This window comes from Genypterus blacodes, unplaced genomic scaffold, assembly GCF_046128005.1.
Source record: "Genypterus blacodes isolate CSIRO-AG114 ecotype Tasmania unplaced genomic scaffold, CSIRO-AGI_Gbla_v1 ptg000227l_1, whole genome shotgun sequence".
Taxonomy (NCBI): Eukaryota; Metazoa; Chordata; class Actinopteri; order Ophidiiformes; family Ophidiidae; genus Genypterus; species Genypterus blacodes.
Window position 1 is genome coordinate 1 of NW_027467025.1, and position 22847 is coordinate 22847.

At 50.2% G+C, this 22847-nt stretch overlaps 2 protein-coding genes across 2 annotated transcripts; both read right to left on the minus strand.

Annotated features, from left to right (window-relative positions):
* Positions 1-809: 809 nt before the first annotated feature.
* On the minus strand, positions 810-10687 carry man2b1 (mannosidase, alpha, class 2B, member 1). Its single transcript, XM_076170705.1, has 23 exons — positions 10558-10687; positions 10086-10188; positions 9462-9635; positions 8962-9155; positions 7716-7848; positions 7484-7629; positions 7133-7332; positions 6919-7039; positions 6407-6485; positions 6150-6259; positions 5906-6013; positions 5602-5718; positions 5321-5503; positions 5072-5169; positions 4794-4914; positions 4545-4663; positions 4187-4288; positions 4000-4087; positions 3767-3847; positions 3099-3323; positions 2836-2985; positions 2643-2745; positions 810-1296 (listed from the first exon to the last, which is right to left on the minus strand). The coding sequence occupies exons 1-23, from the start codon at positions 10681-10683 to the stop codon at positions 1172-1174; spliced, it is 3006 nt and encodes a 1001-aa protein (XP_076026820.1). The 5' UTR covers positions 10684-10687; the 3' UTR covers positions 810-1171.
* A 550-nt stretch (positions 10688-11237) lies between these two features.
* Positions 11238-18676, minus strand: LOC143016392 (E3 ubiquitin/ISG15 ligase TRIM25-like). Its single transcript, XM_076170714.1, has 8 exons — positions 17954-18676; positions 17110-17205; positions 16662-16742; positions 16429-16581; positions 15165-15324; positions 14995-15033; positions 14159-14236; positions 11238-13575 (listed from the first exon to the last, which is right to left on the minus strand). The coding sequence occupies exons 1-8, from the start codon at positions 18557-18559 to the stop codon at positions 13022-13024; spliced, it is 1767 nt and encodes a 588-aa protein (XP_076026829.1). The 5' UTR covers positions 18560-18676; the 3' UTR covers positions 11238-13021.
* Between the last annotated feature and the right edge of the window lie 4171 nt (positions 18677-22847).

Below are 22847 nucleotides of genomic sequence, written 5' to 3' on the forward strand. Positions count from 1 at the left end.
GAGACAGATGCACCTACTCACACCAGCAGGATCCGACGCAAGAGAAGATGGGATGATTCTCCACCCATTCAGTTATTATTTTGAGTTTTCTTTTCAAAGATATTTCTGGCATGCAGATGTGGATGAAGAGCAGAATGAGCTGCGTTCAGTCAGGAGCCCAGAGCGCAAATGTTTTAGGACTGAATCTTTTTATTTTCTATTTGAGCTCTGTTGCAAAGTAATAAATAAGAAAGTCGCCTTCCTGACTGTGAATGTTTGTTTACTGGCGTTACGGAAGTGAAACAGCTGGAGGGAGCGCTGGCTTTTTTACACACACACACACACACACACACACACACACACACACACACACACACACACACACACACACACACACACACACACACACACACACACACACACACACACACACACACACACACACACACACACACACACACACACACACACACACACACACACACACACACACACACACACACACACACACACACACACACACACACACACACACACGATGGTGGGCTCGTGATGTTGGCGCCTCTACTTAGGGAGGAGCCTGTTTGAGTAGACGTCAGCTGGTCACAGGGTCGAGTCCGTCTGCTCCTCTTCTGAACTCTTTGTTCTACTCCAGGCAGTCAAGACTTCACAGGGTTGCGTGTCTTGCTCAACGACAAATCGTCAGGAGGAGCGGTTGAATAATAGCTCTAGGTATGAAAGCTTACAAGCGCCTACACATCCTACGGAAAAAAATGTTTGTGCGTCGGTAAAATAGAATGAATTAAAATAGAAGTAGGACAAAAGAAGCGTTTGTTTGTAAATCAGATTTAATGAGTTCATCAGCTGCTTAAAGATCAGACGGAATCCTTGTAAAAAGTATTTACATGTCTAAGGCAGAGATACAAACGTGACTTACTGCACAGAATGCAGATGGAGAGCAGCTTCATCAGTCACAGATGAGATCAATCATCTCTGTAAAATGGCGCCGATACTGAAGAGTAAGAGGCTGGAGAGAATCCACCTGAAGTAAAATAATGAATTTTGCCTGAATCCTGAGTAGAAAGGTTTGATAGTGCTCGTTACCATAGTGACATGGATGTGCTCTCAGTATGAACTCATGATTAAAGTCCAGTCTTTAAAACCCTTTTGATTTTTGGTGAAGTGGACATTTTCAGTCTGGCCTCCTGATTGGCTGTCGCTGCCTGAGCCGGAGGAGGAAGGTGTGGATCTCCATGGGCCTCAGGGTCACCTCCCATATGGAGCCACCTTCAGAGCTCCTCAGCGCCGGCTTCCCACCTGCAAGGACCAGGAACGGTGAGACGCCACATCAGGGGTTCCACGTTTACTCACCAATTAGACCAAACGTACATAAAGCAATTTAAAGACTACAATGATAAAGCAAATAGTGTGTGTGAGCGTGAAATGCAACGTGAAGAACCTCACACTCGTCTACGGCCAAGAGAAGCAAACGGTCAAGTTAGAAAGGCAGAGAAAGTTTGAGTTGATGATGAGATGATATGGAGATTTGTCAAGATTCCCATTCTTAGGGGGACTAAAGACTTTTTCGAGACGAGGTCAGTCCTTTTCATCTTTTTCCAAAACATTTCCAGGCCGAGACAACGAGTGTAGAGTTCAGATAAGACCTCCCCTGATTGGTATCATACAAACATCCAGTCAAACCCTCAGTGTGGAGCTCAAAGGGGGCGGCAGTAGCTCAGTGCATAGGGTAGCTTGGGTTCGAGTCCCGTATGGACCGAGAAAGCGGACTGGCAGCCAATTTGTCTCCAGGGCACTGCCGAGGTGCCCTTGAGCAAAGGTACAGAACCCCCATAACTGCTCCACGGGCGCCGTCTCATGGCTGCCCTACGTTGACCCCTCTGTAATGTGTGTGTGTGTGTGTGTGTGTGTGTGTGTGTGTGTGTGTGTGTGTGTGTGTGTGTGTGTGTGTGTGTGTGTAAGAGGGGCACGCAGGACACATTTTGACCCAATAAAACTTCGTCTTCTTCTTCAAGGACGAAGATGTGTGTCGCAATTTCACAACATGAGAGCGATGAAGCAAAGATAAGAACTTCAAACATCTCCTGTAAGAGACTCCACCCCCCGCTGGTCTCACCAAGCGCTCCTCAATGTGCCGTTAAACAGTTTAGCAATAAAGCTAGCAGCCATCTTGTTGTATTTATGACTCATTATCACTTTGCACACTTAATTAGTCCCTGCAGAGAAATGGTCCTTACAGTTAATGGGACAGTAATGGAGCCCTGATCGCTCTGAAAGGTGCGGCTTCCAGTTCCCGCCCTCTTCTCTCCATTTCTCCATTCAGACCGATAACCTTCGGCTCGCGGCCAGATGAGCCGCTACGGCCTGGCAGGTAACCGGCGGCGGCGGCGGCGGCGGCTTCCTGCCGAGTGGCTGACGGAGACGATGAGCTCAACAACAGGCTGCTGTTCATGTGTGGGATTCTCAGCGTACCGGGTCGGGTTGGTTCTGCCCCACTAGAGGTCAAACTGAATGATGGTGATGTGATTTGGTCCAAACCACCGGCCACCTTGCCTCTGTCACATATCTCTGCCTTGCTCAGAGACACTCCTGCCCGAGTTGTGTACATTGCCACGTGTTCTGTAGTAAAGACCGGATGTTCATACCTGTCTGCGGCGTCCAATCAAAACGCTTCATGTCTTCTTTCCTCTGATTGGCTGACAGGTTCAGTTCAGACACTCCAAGCACCTCCAGTGTGGAAAACAGCTTCTGCACAGACGGGAGGGGGGGGGGGGGGGGATAGTGAGTAGATGTGAGTGAGAGTGAGAGAGTGAGAACAAGAGCGAGTGAGAGCCTGACCTGCAGGTTGACAGTGACCGGTTGTGCGTGCAGTTTGCTCTCCCAGCTCTGAAACTGATGCTCCAGACGCAGCAGCACAGAGTCTTCGTCCCACTGGCTCAGTGTCAGCAGATGGACAGCAGGGGGCAGTGCAGCCTGGAGCCCAGAGAACTACAGAGAGGAAGACAAAGGAAGTTATTAGGACATTTTGGAATTTGCAACTTTTATATTGTTTCAATTCACGCAAACGTCGCCGTCCCAGTGAATGAGACGAGAGGCCGCACCTCCAGTCGAGCGTTGGGGTGAAGCTCTCCGTCGGTGAACGTCAGGAGCGGCTGCAGTACCGCCTCCTGTGCCAGGGGGCGGTGCGTGGCGGCGGCGGCAGGCGGACGCTCCAGGGTGAGCAGGAGGCGGCCACGGACCACCAGGCCCCGCGGGAAGATGTCCGAGGTCTCGTTCAGGGGCTCGGCCACGCCGCGGACGTCATCATACAGCAGGCGGCGGTGAAGCTGAGGATGAAGGAGAGTGAGTGAGTGAGTGAGGCAGGGAGAGGGTGAGTGAGACAGAGAGTGAGTGAGTGAGGGAGAGTGAGACAGAGAGTGGGTGAGTGAGACAGAGAGTGAGACAGAGAATGAGACAGAGAGTGAGTGAGACAGAGAATGAGTGAGTGAGACAGAGAGTGTGACAGAGGGTGAGTGAGTGAGACAGAGAGTGTGACAGAGAGTGAGACAGAGAGTGTGACACAGAGAGTGAGTGAGTGAGACAGAGAGTGAGTGAGTGAGACAGAGAGTGTGACAGAGAGTGAGTGAGACAGTGAGACAGAGAGTGAGTGAGTGAGACAGAGTGTGAGACAGAGAGTGAGTGAGTGAGACAGAGAGTGTGACAGAGAGTGAGTGAGACAGAGAGAGAGTGAGACAGGGAGCGAGTGAGTGAGACAGACAGGGTGTTTTACCATGATCTCCAAAGATCCATTCTGGATGCTGCTACCTCCTTGTGAGCGATCAGTCACTACAGTGAGTTGGTCCATCTCATCCTAACACATGAGACAAAAGTTATCACACACACACACACACACACACACACACACACACACACACACACACACACACACACACACACACACACACACACACACACACACACACACACACACACACACACACACACACACACACACACACACACCTTGATGTAAGCACGGGAGTTGATGGGATAGTAGTTTCCCGCAATCGGCTCTGACTGTCTGAGGTTCCACGTGGGCCGGAAGTCTTTCCTGCGAGACGCGGTGACAGACGCGGTGTGAGATAAATGAACGTTACGCTGCTCCACTCGTCACTCGTCCACCCCCCCGCCGGCCGGGCCGGTTGCTTACTTTCTCTCCAGCACCTCCCTGCCGTTGGAGTCTGTGTAGAAAACCCCGTCAGATTTGATGCTGGTGTCCAAGCGAGTGATCACCTCCTTCCCCAGGTCGTCACTAAGGAAGAGACGGCAGACAAACGCATCAGCGACCGCCCGTCACCGTGGAGACGCAGCAGAGAAGAATGGGTGAGTGTCAGCGAGTGTCACGGTATTCTGGGAGTTGTAGTTTGCCACCCTGCGTGTTATTACTTCCCGCTACCATCAGGTGGCAGTAGTGAGACGACAGAGCGCCTGTCTCAGTGCTGCGCCTCATGCTGCCTGGGTGAAAACAGGCTCACTGTACACAGCTCAGGATCAGCAGTGTCACTCACTGGACGGGCACCGGGCCCACGGTCCACTCCAGCTCCAGAGCTCTGCTGTCGCTATAGAGACGAACCACCTGAGACACCCAGGGAGAGAAATACTGCCTCACCTCCTGCACCACCGACGTCTGAGGAGGAAGAGGAGGAAACACTTTGTACTATCAAAGGTAGAGAAACACGTCAGGCTCTGTGGCCGGGACGGTGAATCGGTTAACCGCATATCCTCCTTGGTGGTGGTAAGAAGGGCTGGGTCTTTACCTGAATGGTCTGCGTCTGAGCCGTCCTGCTGATGATGAAGGGCGTGGAGGAGTTAGGTCTGAAGATGTAGGCTCCTGAAGGCTGGTTGCTCTCACAGTTGTTGCCGTCACTGGCATTATACCTGCAACCACACACACACACACACACACACAGCAGGTGGGACCCCGAGTGTGAGAAGGACACGCATGTGTGTGTGTGTGTGTGTGTGTGTGTGTGTGTGTGTGTGTGTGTGTGTGTGTGTGTGTGTCAAACAAAGGTGCATCTGTTGAGACACTCACCAGTAGAAGTTCTGAGTCAGCTTGATGGTCTGTTTGGTCTCCAGGTTGCTCAGGCTGCTCAACAGGCCTGTGTCTGGGTCAAAGGTCACTCGCAGGAACTGGAGAAAGAGAAAGAGAACGAACACACACACACACACACACACACACACACACACACACCTATATTACATAAAACAGCAAATACAAAGAGGTGAGATAAAAAAACAACAACAAAGAGCAGCAGGACGAGACACAGGAAGTGGGCGTGACCTTATTCTGTATGGCGGCGGGCGTGCGGCTCCGTGTGGCGGCCGGCCGGGCTCCGCTCTGAAGCAGCGACACGGTGAAGGTGCTGTAGCCCAGCGGAGGAGCCTGAACCTGGAACACCAGCTCGTTGAGGGCGAAGCCACGGCCCCTCCTCACCTCCCGGGTGGCTCCGGACACCGGGACCACCTGAGACAGAAGCAGAGGAACGCTCTGAAGCTCTTCCTCCATCAGGTCTGGGTCACTGAGGCGCTCGTCACAGATTCCCTCTTGCCCCACACACTAACCTTGCAGTCTACAGACTTGCCCTTGGCGTCCGAAACGGTGTAATCTGTCCCGTTCACCGGCAGCCGGACCGGCCAGCTGACGGGCCGAGCCAGAGGGTTGTACACGTTCACCGAGAACTGAGACACGCAGACAGAACAACAGTCAACATCGCCCAACAGCTGTTCTTACCTGTCACAGCAGGCGTGTGTGTGTGTGTGTGTGTGTGTGTGTGTGTGTGTGTGTGTGTGTGTGTGTGTGTGTGTGTGTGTGTGTGTGTGTGTGTGTGTGTGCGTGTGTGTGTGTGTGTGTGTGTGTGTGTGTGACCTTCTTGCTGGTCTCGGACAGAGGACACACACTGATGTTGAGGTTGTCGCAGTAGAACCTCTGGGCTGTGGAGCCGCTGAGAGCAGCCAGGCTGTTGCTCACCAACGCCTGAGGGAGAGAAGAGGAAGTGCCTCAACACCTTCGCCATAAAAAGCAGCTTTATCAAAGCAATGGACACCAATAATGATCCCACTGTTGTAGCGCCCGTGTGCATAGTGAGTGAAAACATTAAAGCTTTACCTACCTGACATCGTTGCCAGCCGTGAGCCAACCTCCTGGCGTAGTCGTTGGCCACGTGTTGCTTCTCGGTGCCCGACACGGCGTCGTGGTGCTGAGCCACGGCCACGGCTTTCCCTGCCAATCAGAGTGCAGCGGCTGAATACTTCACGACACACATCAATACAAACAAACATGACATCCCTGATCATGTTCTCTTCGTAGCTGACCACTAGAGGGAGACACTGTGGCCTGAGCCAGTGAGGGAATGAAAACAAATCTCACTCATGGTGTCGCTGTCGCCGTGGCCAAAGGGTCCTTCCCTGGAGCCCCGCCCACCCAGCACCTCCAGCTGGTTACACGTCTGAATGAAAGCGGAACCCAGAGCGTCAGAACCAGAGAGCGGAACACAACACGGCCAGAGAGGAAGCAACACAACACAACACAACGGCACACTCTCATATCGTAAAGGTTGAAGTGGAAGGTTTATGTTGGGCTGTGTGATGAAGATGAGGGCGAGTGAAGACAAACACGGCTCCTTCAAATCATTAAATAACAATCAAACGGAGGTTTTCTCCAAATAAGACTTTATAACTTTACAGAAGCGAGACTTCAGACGACAGAGAAGACCTCAGTATGAGTTTACATCTCTCTCTCTTTTCTAGGCCTTCTATCTGAAGGCCCACGTTCAGATGAAAGTCTCCACTTTGAGGTCGCTGGCTTCCGTACACGCGCGTTGTTAGAGAAAGGGAGAGGCAGCGTGTGTGTGTGCGGACAAGGAGGGAACCTCAGGCCACCTGCAGGTTGCTGTTGCTGAGCCTCACGTATCGCTTCAACGCCGGTCGGCTGCTGAAGTAGCCCGTCCAGAAATCGTGAGGGGCGTCCGCGTAGGGGAAGAAATCATCGCTCTTCAACTCCCTGACGCAAAAACATCAAGAGTCAGAAAGAAAAGATGGCAAAGAGACAAAGGCTGTAAGTGCTGCGACCATGGCGGCGTAGACGTCCTCCTACCATGTGAGGTTGGCTCGGTGCAGCTCCTGCAGGTAGCAGGAGGGGGTGGAGTAGAGCAGGTTGACCTTACGGCCCTGGGCCTGCTGAGCGTTGACGTAGCGGATCAGCTTGTCCAGGTTCTTGTACCACAGGTTGGCGTTCTCATACTGGAAGTCTGAGCCCATGGTCATGATGATGTGGTTGGTCTTATACACCAACGCCTGGAAGAGTCACAGGATTTTTGCAGCCGATGATGATGATGATGACGACGGCTAGTGTGTGTGTGTGTGTGTGTGTGTGTGTGTGTGTGTGTGTGTGTGTGTGTGTGTGTGTGTGTGTGTGTGTGTGTGTGTGTGTGTGTGTGTGTGTGACCTGATTCGTAGCAATTGCAAGGAAGCGTTTCACCACATCCTCCACATTATAGTCCTCCAGGTCGGGGTCGTCTCTGATGGGGGGGTCATCACAGGACTGGTCCCAGCAGAAGCCAGTGGGGGGGTTGTACCCATTGGGTAGGATACCTGCGGGGGGGCAAAGGTCAAAAACTGCAAGGGAATAGGGAGTTTGTGTTTAAGCGTCTGTTAGCGTTAGGGGGCGGGGTCATTACCGGTGAACAGGTCGGCCAGCGGGGGCGGGAGGCTGTCAGACGCTCTCCACAGGAACTCCTGCTGCACCTCTCCCATCCTGCGAGCTCGGTCCTGATAGTCCAGACGGCCGAAGAAGAAGCCGTCGTATCCCATCTGCAAACCAAAGATACCGGCAACAGTTTGCCTCCAGCTCAGCAACGCACCAGACCAAATGAGCAACCTGCTAACGGCCTAAAGATGATGTCACTGCAAGGCTTTGTGGCGATACAGCAAAGTCACCGAACGAGACTTCAGACACGGACAAGGAGTGACAACTGATGAAACACAAACCTCACTGCAGCCTCTTCACACCTCAGTGACAGAACCACACTCCACCTTACTGAAAGGCTTGAACAGAGTGAGCGAGTGAGAGAGAGAGAGAGACAGAGAGTGAGACAGAGAGACAGAGAGTGAGTGAGTGAGTGAGTGAGTGAGTGAGTGAGACAGAGAGAGAGTGAGTGAGACAGAGAGACAGGGAGCGAGCGAGTGAGACAGAGAGACAGAGAGTGAGTGAGTGAGACAGAGAGACAGAGAGTGAGTGAGTGAGTGAGTGAGACAGAGAGTGAGTGAGTGAGACAGAGAGTGAGTGAGTGAGTGAGACAGAGAGTGAGTGAGTGAGTGAGACAGAGAGTGAGTGAGTCAGTGAGTGAGACAGAGAGTGAGTGAGTGAGTGAGAGAGAGAGACAGAGAGCGAGCGAGTGAGTGAGTGAGTGAGACAGTGAGTGAGACAGAGAGTGAGTGAGTGAGTGAGTGAGTGAGAGAGAGAGTGAGTGAGTGAGACAGAGAGACAGAGAGTGAGTGAGTGAGACAGAGAGTGAGTGAGTGAGACAGAGAGTGAGTGAGTCAGTGAGTGAGACAGAGAGTGAGTGAGTGAGTGAGTGAGTGAGTGAGAGAGAGAGTGAGTGAGTGAGTGAGACAGAGAGACAGAGAGTGAGTGAGTGAGACAGAGAGTGAGTGAGTGAGTGAGACAGAGAGTGAGACGGAGAGTGAGACAGAGAGTGAGACAGAGACAGTTAGTGAGACAGAGAGACCGAGAGTGAGTGAGTGAGTGAGTGAGACAGAGAGTTGAGGTGTGTGTGTGTGTGTGTGTGTGTGTGTGTGTGTGTGTGTGTGTGTGTGTGTGTGTGTGTGTGTGTGTGTGTGTGTGTGTGTGTGTGTGTGTGTGTGTGTGTGTGTGTGTGTGTGTGTGCAGCCTACAGCGCAGCTTCCGGTCCGATCTGTGCGTACCTGTGCGAACATGGAGGCGTGCTCGCGGGCGTGGCCGAAGGGGTCGATGTGCCAGGCGACCCGGGGGCGACCGCACGCCCCGAACGTGTCGTTGAGGAACCTGAGGCCCATGGTCATCTGGTCGATGACGGCGCTGTAATGCGTGGTGGCCTCGTCGCTCATACACCAGCCGCCATTCACAAACTCCAGACGGCCTGGAAGAGGAAGATGACGAAGAAGAAGAAGAAGAAGAGTGAAGTGCTTAGTGAAGACTTCGGAGTGAAGGATTATAGACACAGAAACATGTCACCCTGTTCAACAAACAGTATTCCAAGACTTTTCCGTGTTGTGGATCAGTCAATTGAGGTGAAACAGGCAGCGGTTGTGCTCGTTTCTATGGCGACCTTTTAGTTATCTATGAGTCTGAAGCCATCCTGAAACCAGGGCGGCTTCACCCTCATCACAGAGCAACATCCTGCATCCTCACAAGGCCGCCATGAAGCTACATCTGTGGCTCCTACCTTCATTCACCAGCTGTCTGACCGTCTGCTGCATGGCGGCGTCCTGCTGCTTCCACCAGCGGTAGAAGAAGGACGTCTCCACGTAGATGAACCTCCGGTCAGGATCCCTCACCAGCTGATCCACCACCGAGTCCAGGATGTACTGAACGCCGGCGTGCTGGATGTCGTTGCGGTCTGTAAACAGGCGATGCGTCTGGTCAGGCAGGCCCACGTCTCATAAACACACGCTGACTTCTGTTGCTCCAGCGTTAAGATGGCAACGACCTCCATACTCCTCAGACTGAAGCTCCCGACCCTCACGTCAACACTGAATGCGTTTCATGACCTTAGCGATGAAACTGGACTTTAGCCCCGTCTCCCTGACAACACTGCACAATCTACGTAGGTGAGAGAGTTACTTCCTGTTTCTACGGCGTATTCAGAGATCAGCAGAAGATCAAAACGCTGCTAGCTCATAAAAACCAGACGGGCTGGGTTCCATTTCTCTTCTGCGTTGTGTGTTTATGTGAGGTTTAGAGGTTTAGAGCCTCAGGGAGCTTCAGGAGAGAAACCAAGCTGATGACCATGATGTCATAGGGCTGAGGCTAAAGAGTGTGTGTGTGTGTGTGTGTGTGTGTGTCTAACCTCCATAGTAGTACTGGTCCACAGTCTTGAGCCAGCCGACATCATCGTGTGTGTGAGGGACCAGGTGGACATTCAGCATGTTGGACTTCGTGGCATGACATGACTACACACACACACACACACACACACACACACACACACACACACACACACACACACAACAGTTAAGGTCTGTTTCACTGCGAACACTAGAAGAAGAAGAAGAAGAAGAAGAAGAAGAAGAAGAAGAAGAAGAAGAAGAAGAAGAAGAAGAAGAAGAAGAAGAAGAAGAAGAAGAAGAAGAAGAAGAAGAAGAAGAAGAAGAAGAAGAAGAAGAAGAAGAAGAAGAAGAAGAAGAAAATGGAGAAAATGGAGAAGAAGAAAATGAAGAAGAAGAAAATGAAAATGAAAGCGGCTCTAAAGTCTCATTTCCCGGTCGCCCCGAGTGTCAAAGGGCTAAACCGGGACCTATCTCCGATTCTCCGATTCGGACCTTGTAGCCGCAGGTGTCCGTGTCGTGGCCGAGCGGAAAGCCGGAAACCTCCGTGGAAGAGAGAAGCAGAGCCGCGGCCAGCAGAGCCCACACGGCCGCCATGTTAGAAACATGCACGACGGTCATGTGACGTCTGTTTATGTTCACCGGAGTCACGTGAAGCCGCTGAGTCATGATCCCTGAGTTTTGTCTGAGAGGCAGAAAAACGCAATACACACAGAGGCGTAAATAACAATAACAAAGACAACAACAAACATCATCACCGAGTATTCAGAGAGTTAACAGGAAAAATACAACTTAGTTCACAATTACATGAAACAGGAAGAAGTGAGTAAAGACTAAAACAATTAAACCACAATAATATTCAACTCTGTTGATGTTGTAATTAACTAATCACTCACACCAAACATGAATTCTGACTTTTTATGCCGTCACGACACAAAAGTTGTGTTGCTTATGACGTCAATGTTTGGTAAAAGAAGCGGACAAACTCATGCCCCCCTTACAGTAAAAGTTGCAAGTTATAATTCTGATGAGCTTCTACAACCTACTGATGAGAATAACGACCAAAAAACAACAAAAAAAACAACCAAACAAGTCTGAAATACATTTAATAACCGTGTTAGTCTGACTCCACCCTTGTTTCTACTTTTTTATTTGTATTTCAACTCAAACGCCATCTCCACTTGTACCTCCTGGGAGGTTTCCATAACTAAAAAAGTGTAAATATTATAAGCGATGAACCAGCATCCTTCCGAACACTCAGTGGGTACACACTCTCTAAGCACCTTAGCCAGCCAGGGTGAATGCTAACAGCGCCGCTGGGCTGACGGCTTATTGTTCATTCACAGTTCACAACAGAAAATAGAGACCAAAAGTTCAAATCACCGTGGATTTATTGTATGTGAATGTGGAAACAAAAACAACACACACATACAGCACGTGATTGAACAAGAGACACACACACCGTCGTGAAGGCTGAGCAGAAAATGCGACAAAGAGATTTAGTGTTTTAAAGTCCTGTTCATGCTACATCTCATGGAATAATGCACTTTATGGCCAAGAGTGTTAAAGCTAGTCTGCCACTTTGCGTAGTGTTGGTAGTAACAGCCCTTGTCGTGATTGGTGGCGTCTCTCAATCAGATCACATCAGCAGGAGGCGCCAGAGGGACCACTCAATGTAAAGAATGAAGTATTTAATGAGGATTTCAGCAATTCCATAACATGTTTTTAATTCATAGTCATATATTGTAGCTTCAAAGAAAAGTTGTTGTTTACGTGATCCATTGTTTAGATAAAGTTGTTGTGTATGTGAATCGCCATGGTAGCACAAAGGAAGCAGTAATCAGCAGAATAATCGCACATTGAGAGCAGTCAGGGAACTGGGGTTCAAATCAGGGTTAATCCGGCACAGTGCCTGCCGTAAGGATCTCCGTGTTTACAGATAGATGATCAATCGCTGGGGTAGATGAGACGCAACAGAGGTGAGGCGAACCTTCCAGGGGGCGAACGGGACCGTTACATCGATGAAATCATGTTACCAGAGCAAAGCTACAGTAGAAACACAATTGTTGACAAACAAGTGCAATAGCTCTGCGCCCCCTATGGGACTTTGGGAACCACTGGCCTACAGTATTGCGTACCGTTGCTGAAATCCACATGACTTTGTATGTATTTCTATATATAATAAAATACTAATACATAAATAAGGTTACTATCTGACCTAACAAGCTGACTTGGTCTCTTTGGTGTGAAGGAGCGGCTCGCACAGTGCTCGGTCTTCTGGAGTAGCACCGTGAAAACAGAGAGACAGGGACCATATGCTAGGACAAGCAGAGCTACAGTATGGCAGGTCATTCACTTCAGGGGGCCAACACCTGATTATGTTGCAGGGTGACCCTAGACCTCTATGATACCAATTTGATTCAAGCAAGATTCAAGCACAACACTCGTTTGGCGTGTACGGAAACATTTTGGGCCCCAAAGGCTTCATCCAGGTTACCAATAGAAGAACCCCAATGAAGAAAATGGGACATATTCTGGGATGTATGCTAAAGAGAAGGTGACGTCCCTAGGAATGGCCTCCATGTACTTCAACTTCACGCACGACATCCTTCGCATACTTGCCTGTGTACTTTGTGTGTATCTGAAGGATTAGAGAGTAAATCCAGGAGTCAAACCTTTTTGAGCCGCGGGACAAAGTCAGATTAGGACCAGCATGAGCCAACATGGCGATGCTGGAGGCCGCTGAGATCACAGCTGTTATTACTTTCTCTTTGTTCTGCTGCCACAGGTTAGGCAGGCTTCATGTCGGGAATGACTACAGGATATGTGTGACGTGTTATTAAAAGCTTAGACAAACCCAGAGATTACACTTAACATCAGAACCTTTCAGCAGATCTTAAAGGGATTTGAAATAGCATAGTATGGAGCGCCTCTCACTGGTCGCCATTCCATACCGAGGTTAGTGTGGGTTACCATTCCCGCCCTCTGGGGGGCAAATGAGCAGGGTGGAGTCCAGGTCCAGGCGGAAGGCCGGGTACAGAGGCTGCGTAAAAGGGCAGCTGAAGGTGTGCAGCAGCATCAACATGTCTGACACGCTGTAGAAAGACAGCGCCCCTTTCTGCCGATCCACGAACACACCGATCCTGGGGCAGGGCGGCGCAGCCACCGTGGTCTTGCGGTTGTCGTGCCAGGCGGCATAGCCAGCGTGCGTACACCTTAGACGCCAGGAGTTCTCGTTGCGCCCCAGCAAGCACGGCTTTCCACCCCCCTTGCGTCCGATGCCGCGGTACGTGATGCCGATGTCCACCCAACCCCCACCTCGCCATTCCACCTCCCAGTAGCTGGCACCGCCAAACTGGCCCTCCCTGCACAGCACCTGGGCCACCGAGTCGAAGCGCTGGGGGTGCGGGGGGTAGGACTGAGGCTCTTCGCCACAGTGGGCGCCCTGGGAGCCTTGCAACAGGACGAGGGTCGGGTGGGCTGTGTCAGGATCCAGGGAGAGATGGCAGGAATCTGTAGAAAGATGGACAGGAAGGGGGGGGTGAAATGATTCGACCTTCTCAGTGATCACCCAACGTGAGCTTGCACATATAAATGCTCACGTTGGATCAAATCCCATCACGTATTTCTTTCCTGTCTCTATCTTGGGTTGCCGAACTCAATAAACATTTGCTGGAGCGTTGGTCAACGCATCATGGTTGACATTTTGGCGTGGTGAGGATAAATGACATAACCGGGCTTAATCATGATGATTTATTGATGTTTAACAAGGTGCTGGCAGGCCGCCACTCTGTGGGCTCACTTGTTTCGGCGGCGGCACGACATCGGTCTTAATGATAGACGTGGATATAAGAAATACAGCACCATCGCCATCCATGATTGATGAGGATCCAGGCCCGGGCTCTCGGGTTTCCCATCATCGATTATGCTCATTATTGTCAAAGCGTAGAGGGAAGAAAGCAAAATGGACGGGAAGCAAAAGGGAAGGCCGAGCCACATGACACGGAGGACGATCACACTGAATGCATCGGAAAGACGAGAAGCGATACAGAGCAGGTCAGAATGTGTGTTGAGTGAATGAGTGTGTGGGGCTTACACTTGAGGAAAGCTGCCCTCATCCTCTGGTCAGCAGCTTGCAGAGACAAGGAGGAGAGCGGGAAGGACGCCGGTGCAGCTGCGTAGAAGAACCACAGAAGAAGAGGAAGAAGCAGTTCAGTCCTTTAGTCCATGTTGAGGTCATAAAATAAAACAAAACATGAGATGGTTCATCCTGCCATTTAGACATACAAGAGCACATGAGCGCACACACACACACATACACACACACACACACAAACGTGATAGGTCCATGTAGGTTTGTTACTTTGAGTTTACACAACATCTGAAAAAGCAGACAACGTTTTCAATGCCACGTAAACCGTCGACCCCTGATCGGTCTGTGATCAGTCGGGGTGGAAGGAGATAGGATCTGATGGGGGGGCAACTTTACTCCCACATGAGACAGGAGGCATTTATACACGGCCTGTATAGGATTACGCTCGAGGAGACCCAGACACGTCACGCCCTCCACGCTCTTCCACTCCTCCAGCTTCCACTGCCAGCTTTAAAGTTGTGTTTTTCCAAAGGCCCTTGAGCGGTTAATTGAAACCAGTTCTGTTTTCTGAGAGGCGAAGCCCTGAATTGGATCATTTCCCTGCGAGCGATGAGCTCAGATCAGAAGTGGAGGTGAGCCAGGATGCGTTGGATCAGACACGAGTCCGTTCGTCCTCCGCATCAATAATGAACACCTGTGCTGTCCTCCGCAGTGTTGGATGTGATGTCCAAACCTGCAGCCAGGTAAAATGGGTCACCTCAGACCTGACAATGTAGCCCAGGGCCGTGTGTGTGTGTGTGTGTGTGTGTGTGTGTGTGTATCGGGTTTCTCCTGCTTACCTTTTACGCACTCGCCACCAGGCACGTAGTTCTCATTGACTGGAAAAGAAATGATAACGTGCAGGTGAAACTGAGCACTGAGCCTGTGCGTGTGTGCGTGTGCGTGTGTGGATATGTGATCAGCTTCTGTAGCCGGAGTCTCTAAACATCGTTTGAACCTGCTGGCGTACCTGAGCGGCTGATCTTGTCCACCTCCTCCCGGCAGAGCTCCTCCATGCGGCTGCGGAGGTGGCACAGGGCTTTCCTGCCGGTGCTGAAGGTCTCCGTGGGCAGGCTGAGGGCCCTGGAGGGCCGACTGATGACGAGAGGCATGCAGAGCAGGGGCGCAGCCTGGGGAGGAGGAGGAGGAAGAGGAGTGGAAAATAAAGCTTGGTGCAGCAGCTTCTGCCTCCATTTCTACTTCCATTGAATTAAAAAAAAAAAAAAACGGGTGCAGCTTTTTTCCGCCAGTCAGAGCTGACTCATCCTCTTCGCTCCTTCATCCTCCCTCATCATCGCTGGTGTTTGTCTGTGTCAATAAGCTCTCCGGTGTGTTCACATGGCACCCATAAAGTATCTCATGCAACAGGTGCAAAGGCCTCAAATTCACTACAGAACCAAGCAAACTCCTGTGTGTGACATCATTCCCACTCTGCCAAAGATGTGTGTGTGTGCTGCCACACGTGTGTGTCAGACACACACATGTAAGCTTGAGTACCATAACAATAATTTATCAAAGATGGATTCATCGTTAAGCGCTCCTAGGGGCCAGCGCCTGCCATTACATCCCGTCACATTGTGGCTCAAACAGAGCCTGTAGAACCCCTACAGGAGGGGGGCGGTACTGCACCGCACACAGTGACACTCTTCCCCTGATACAACACAAACAAAGCTTTGAACTTAAGATAGTGGCTCTCACCTACTCCATTAAACAAAATGAACAAATTAATACTTAAACTATAACTAAAGAAATGAGGAACATTGATCTGTTGTCTTCTCGGCTCAATAAAGATGTAAGAGTAAAGCAATACATGACCGAAGAACAGTGATTAAGAGATAAACCATTTATCAACAACATCCCTCAAAGCAAGGGAGGAAATTGAGGGATTTAGCGGAATTCTTAATGCTAGAAGAGAAGAAGTAAACAGTAGCTTGCCTCTTTGTTTGTCCCAAGATGTAGGAAAGCTTCTGAGCTCACACACACCCCCTATAAAACCCAATCTCAAGCTGGGCCTCAAGCCCTACAACCTGCGTGTGCGTGTGCTGAGGGATCCCATCAGATCCAGCCAACAGATCTTGGTGATCCTTGAAGGAGAATGCAGCAGAGTACTAAAGTAAACCTTCATTCAAGATTCTTGGATTTGATCTTGAGGATCTCTTGCCTCTCTTTCTGTGTCTCCTCCCTCTCGCTTCCTATTACCTCGTCCTCCTTCCTCCCTCTTTCCTCCTCCTCACCTGAAAGAAATGGGCGTTGTCCTCGCTTTGCAGGAGCTGACCAATGTCCTGGTTTCTGGTCCTCAGCTCCTCCAGGTCTTTCTCCAGCACTTCTATGTCTCGCTCTGCGCGCCCCACCACCGCTTTCTCCTTGGCCTCCAGCCGGGTTCGAACCTACGCCACACAGGTTTCTTCTCTTATAGCCAAGCGTAGCATGAAAGTGGGACTCAAGCCTAGACAACTTTCCTCCTCACCTCTGCCTTGGTTTTCTCCAGGCGCAGAGCGATGTCAGCAAACACGGCTTCACTGTCCTCCAGGACAGCTGAGGCAGACACCTGAGGAACACAGCACAGCGCTTCATCTTCATCACCATCATCATCATACCAATCACACAACATGGCCGCCTGAGGAGCGATATCTGAGTGTCAGTGTCGTGACGTGTCAGGCACTCTATCAGTTGCTCTGTCTGCATGAAGGTTGGTGAGATGAATGGAGGTGAAGGAGGAGGAAGAGGAGGCTTCTGGAAGACCAAAGGAGCCGAAGAAACCGAGCCTCAAACCGTTGTGCCAATGGAAACTGATACAGCAGCTATTCTAAGGCACGCTGTGTGTGTGTGTGTGTGTGTGTGTGTGTGTGTGTGTGTGTGTGTGTGTGTGTGTGTGTGTGTGTGTGTGTGTGTGTGTGTGTGTGTGTGTGTGACACCTTGAGGGACTCCAGGCTTTGCTGGAACTCCTCCAGCTCTCTCTCTCCAAACCGGATCCTCCCCTGAACCAGCCTCTGGGACTCCTTGAGCTGGAGCTGGCAGACAGACAGACAGACAGTGAGACAGAGATGTACAGGGGAGGGATGGTCACAGGAGGAGCTGCTCTGATTACTTTCTCTTTAGATTTAGTGATTGATTGCAAACCCTGTTCATCAGACTAAAGATGTGTGTGATTGGATTCTGATTGGAGCTACAGAGTCTGGACGCTTGATGGATCAAACCAATGCTGTCTCCTGTCTCCAATGTTTTCATAATGCTTTTGTATTGGATGTTGATTGAGGTTCACACTTTAAACTGCCAGTGAGCTGGAGGTCAAAGGTCACGCAGGCTCACAAGAGTCTCAGGCAGCACAGGAGAGAGGGAGACGAGTCAAATCTCACCCCGTTCAGTTCCGTCCCTGTGGTCCAGTGTCATGATGTTTGTTTAGATCAAGTGGATTAGTAACAACAACAACACACTGAGCCATCCAACATGGTCGCCACATTCACACACACACACACACACATGCTGGCTGAGGATTACAGACAGCTTTCATCACTCACTGAGCCTACAAGCTTCACTGCTCAGGTCAATCAGAGTGTCAATCAATCTACCTGTCTCCTGATGCTCTACCTGTCTGCTGCTCCTCTACCTGTCACCAGTTGCCCTACTTGTCTGCTGTCGCTCTTCCTGTCTCCTGTCGCTCTACATGTCTCCTGTCGCTCTGCCTGTAACCTGTCGCTCTGCCTGTCACCAGTTGCTCTACCTGTCACCAGTCGCTCTGCCTGTCTCCTGTCGCTCTACCTGTCTGCTGTTCCTCTGGGCGTCCACGTGGTGCAGCTCCTCCCGGTCGGCCTCGCACAGCGGGCAGTCCCCGCTCCACTCCAGCCCGGCCTCCGCCTCGGACCCGCCACCCACGGGCTCCAGACCCAGGCGGTGCTGGGCGCACAGCCGCTCCGCCAGGCTCTCCACCGCGTCGACGAGCTTGTGCCGCCGCAGCGTGCCGACCTCCCGGTGCGGCAGGACGTGGAGCTCGCAGAAGGACGCCAGGCAGACCAGGCAGGACTTGAACGCCCTCAGCTTGCTCTCCGCCGGGCAGAAGTCGCAGGGCACCTCGCCTACCCCTCCCAGGTAGAGCTCCGGCGGGGAGGAGGACGACGTCTCGCTCAGCTTGAGTTTGTCGACAATCTCGGCGAGGACCGTGTTTCGCCGCAGCACCGGCCGCGGGCTGAACGTCTCCCGGCACTGGGGGCAGCTGAACTGGCCCGTGTCCGCCTGGTCCCAGTAGTCGTTGATGCACACCATGCAGTAGGTGTGTCCGCAGGAGATGGACACCGGGTCCTTCAGGATGTCCAGGCAGATGGGACACCGAAACTGACTCTCCGTCACGGAGATGTTCGCCTGGGCCATGATGTCCGCACCAATGGAGGGAGGGGGGTTTCTTGGTGATGAAGACCTCCGCTCTCGATCGACTCCCGGTTGTGTTGTTCTGAGGAGGATTCAGGATACAGGAGCAACCCTTCCGCTCTGTCACCCGTCCCTCTGGAGCCTGGCCGTGTGTGCCCCGAGTGTTGCCTTACAGGAGAGAAAGGCACCGTGGAGAAGTAGCTCTGGTCACCGGGTAACGAGCATCTCAGTCTCAATCCACTTAATGCTCAGTGAGGATGCTTTCTTTTATCCAACATAAAATTTTAAGTCAATAATGAGCCAAGATCACATCTAGTGCACTGAACATGAGGCAAACCTGGCTCCTGTCTTAACAAAAGAGAAATAACTAAATTTTAACTGCTGGTTAAAAATTCAAATGACAGCAACTCTCCATTTGTTGGTTACACTCGGGACAAAACCACAACACTCAACCGGGAGAGAAACAATACTCCACAAATCACACCAGGCCCGCAGGTCAGATGCTAGGGGGCATGGGATGTGGGTGGCAGTAGCTCAGTGGGTAGAGCTTTAGCTTGGGAACTGCCAGCCAGCATCTCAACACAACCACATGGGAGAGAGAAAAGGTTCACACACACACGATGGCATTGATTAGCTGGGGAAAGGGGAGGCAGTAGCTCAGTGGGTAGAGCTTCCGCTTGGGAACCGCTACAGGAGGGTCGTCGGTTTGAGACCCTGCTGAGGTGCCCCTGAGCAAGGCACCAAACCCTCAATTGCTCCCCCCTCTGTAATGGGTGGTAATGTAATGTAAGTCGCTTTGGATAAAAGTGTCTGCTAAATGATCGTAATGTAATGGGATCTGTAGTGAGGGTCCCTTTGGACTCTGGGAACTCATGCAGATTGCAGAGAGAGAGAGACAGAGTTTTAAAACAACTTTTATTTACAAGTATTTATAAACCAAACACTTCAAGACATGCGAGTTCCAAGACTCCATCATTGGCTTAAAACGAAAAACACAAAGACATCGAGCAAAAGAAAGAACGCTGTGAAAGAAGCCAACAAAGAAAAAACAAACTCAGTCCTCATCATCACTATCAACACTGGTGTAACTGTTTATCTTCATCATCATAAATTTCCTTCCCCAGTTTAGTGACATACTTCTTCACTCTGTAGTATTCCTGCTGAGTGAAGTCTCCTCTCCCATCCTCACTATCAGCCAAACAATCTGTAAGAGCATTTAGAAAAGCTTTTTTTTCTGGGAAGTAATCTTCCACATTTATGTTCCTCAAATTATTATTATTTTTTTTTATTTTATTAGTTCTTTTCAAAAACAACTCAATCTTAGTGCCGCATCCCAAGCACTTCATGCCATCAGTTGTAACATGGACAGTGTAATCAAAGTTTTCCATTTTAAACCTGAAGACCAGGTTGAGCTCCTCACGGTTGTCACTCAGAGTCATGAGCACTTGTCTCCTGAAAGACACGTGTTTTAACGAGGACCTGCAGCCGAGGGGGATCATCCTGACGGTGGAGAGGAGCTGGCCGTGTCGGCTTAGCTCCTTCTCCAGAGCCTCGTTGCTCAGGAACGGGGGAACGTTAGATATCACAACCCTTTTTGCGGGGTTAGCTAGAGCCAGGACGGGAGTGAAGACTCCCCCCCGTGACCCACCACCTGGTCCACCTTCTCCACGCTATATAAGAAAATAACCACCGCGTTGTTCATACGTGAGGCGGACTTCACGTTCCCATAACCAACCAATGCTCCAACCACCAGACTGCACTCCTCCACCGTGCAACCAACAACCGGACACAGCTTGACGCCGTGTCAGCTTCTCAAACCCCGCAGTCATGCTAACTAGTGCCGCTGCTAGCAGACGTCCAAAAACACACAAAGCCCCAAAACACCAACAGACTAAAGTGAGACAAGGAAGAACAAAACAACTTTAACACACAGAAAGACAGGTTTAGGAAACTTTCTTACGCTTACAAACCACCACCACTCACTCTCACACACACACACTCTCCCAGCATGCAAGAGACCGCAGTCCGGCGCGCTGCCTTGGGGTGCGGGTTACCTTCCGACTCGCCATCCCACTTCTGACACCATATGTCGCAGGGTTCTTCCTCTAAACTCCACAAGACACCAGGCGTAGTCGGAAGATAGCGTTCTTTTACTTCCGGCCTCCAAGGTGCAAAAGATACAAAAGAAAAATGCACAGGACAGCCAAAGAAAAGTTACCTTACAAAATGAAAAAAACAAAACAAAGGGAGTTCCTCAATACCTCTAACACGTTTCAAGAGACTGAACTCGACTCAATACAAAGTACATGTGACTGTTACCTTCAGTGTAACCCAACCACGACTGCCCGCTCCCAGGCTGAGGCAGTCTCCTTTTATTTCCATAGCCCCTCCCACTAGGCTTTAAACAATTTCTTAAATCAATTAACCCAATTTCTACTAACAAAAACAGCAGTCACAGTTACCTTAACCTCAAATATAAATTACACAAATTATCCCTACTATATCTCATTCTACAGAAATGAAAAGCAGGTCATTTGTTACTCAAACAATGGATTCTGCAAACAAAAACAAATAATTCCCTTTCACGTCACCGTGCAAGGGCGTGAAACCATTCCATTTAAACAAAGCAAATGTGACGCCTCCGGTTGGCCAACCCACTCCGGCTGGGACATCGCGGAGCGAGCGCGCAGCGCATCTCAAGCCGCATGGTGCGTAAAGGTAAGTTGAGATCACCAGTGTGCCGCTTTGGTTGCTGTGAAATTGTACCGGGGTTATTCAAACTGAGGGAGAACGGATAGGAGGGAGGGCGAAAGTGCGTGTGTGCGTGTGTGCGCTGACCAGAGTCATTGACGGGGCCGCGCTGGCACAGTGCCGCTCCGTCACAGATAGAGACAGACAGAGAGAGGGAGATAGAGACAGAGAGAGAGAGAGGGGGGAGGTTCAACGATGTCAGCTCAGAACTGTCTGTGAGTCATATGCTGTCATGGAAAGAGCTGATTGAAGTGTTTTATGTTTCATATCTAATATGTTTCAAGTTTCAGGTTTATTTGTCATGTGTGTAGCCCTTGCTGAGACAGTTGATTTATTTTGATAACAAATAGATTCATAATTTATAAAAGTTATTATTATTATTATTATACAAAGTTCATGAATATGGTTAAAATGCAGAACAATTTAAAAATGTAATAACACTGATATATTAAGATATAAGTTATGCCATTTCATATATATACATATATAATGAAAAGCAATAGTTAAGTTCATGCCGATTTAAGTAGTGTTTGTGAGCTTTGAGTCATTGTGTGTTATTTAGGCTCACTGCATTGTTACTTGTTTTGCGAGTTACCAATCTCAGGTGACTCCGTCAAATCACAGGGCAGTTTGAGGTGACGGGTGGGAGATCGCGGGGTGTTGTGCGAGAGGTGAGCAGAGCGAGAAGAGAACACGAGTTACCTTGACCGAGTCAGTATTGGAGTAATTGGGTGGCTCAGAGTCTTTATTTTCATAGTTAACGGCCAGTGACCTGATGTAAAGAACTTTGTAACCAACCGAGAGGTAATTATGAGCAATTGTGAGTGTTTTGAAAACTGTGACTAAACTGTACAGTGTAAAACGAACTAATTGCTAATCGCGGCTAGCCGTTAGCTTTAGCCTCGCATTGCATTTGATTAGCTTGCTCTCTGCTCTGTATAAATGTGTTTGCTTGTCTCCATGGTGACTGGTGTTTCATCCCGACTTACACCAGCAGAAACATCTGTGCCCCCAAAGGCTCAACAGTAAACATTTTGTTTAGATGCAGAAATAGTTACGACACACTCGACTCATCATTCTGGTTCAGTCCTGAACGCAGTCCCTCACAGCCCGAGGACCTGAGAAAAGACTCCCAGTATTCAGGCCGCGTGTCGTCTTTGTTGTCCCATAACGAGACACAGAAATGCAGAGGGAAGTATTCCTGTGAGGCTGAGAACAAGCTGGGCAGGGTGAGATCTGAGCCTGTCTCTGTTCATGCGGAATGTGAATGTGAGTCAAACAGTTTAGTTTAAAGTAGTAAAAACCTTGAATCTGTCTTATTCTTTAGCTCTTTAGCCTCATCCAGGTTCTGCTGAGCTCTATGCTTTCTTGGGCTCCAATGAGTGCAGCAATCAAATGCAGCAGAAAACCTACAAAGCTTCAGATCGTCACACAGTGACACTTTGGTAAAAGCAGTGACTCCTCTTACAAACCATGTTCATATGTCTCCTTCAGACTCACCCAGGGATCCCTCTGGTGAGGGCTGTCCACCTGACTGGAA

Coding starts and splice junctions, on each gene's coding strand:
- LOC143016392 (XM_076170714.1), bottom strand. CDS start 18,559: ATGGCCCAGGCGAACATCTCCGTGACGGAGAGTCAGTTTCGGTGTCCC. Junction 16,582..16,661: donor TGGAGAAAACCAAGGCAGAG/GTGAGGAGGAAA, acceptor TGTGTGGCGTAG/GTTCGAACCCGGCTGGAGGC. Junction 15,325..16,428: donor ACAACGCCCATTTCTTTCAG/GTGAGGAGGAGG, acceptor CCTCCTCCCCAG/GCTGCGCCCCTGCTCTGCAT.
- man2b1 (XM_076170705.1), bottom strand. CDS start 10,683: ATGACCGTCGTGCATGTTTCTAACATGGCGGCCGTGTGGGCTCTGCTG. Junction 4,664..4,793: donor CTCAGACGCAGACCATTCAG/GTAAAGACCCAG, acceptor CTTCCTCCTCAG/ACGTCGGTGGTGCAGGAGGT. Junction 3,324..3,766: donor ATGGATCTTTGGAGATCATG/GTAAAACACCCT, acceptor CTTCATCCTCAG/CTTCACCGCCGCCTGCTGTA.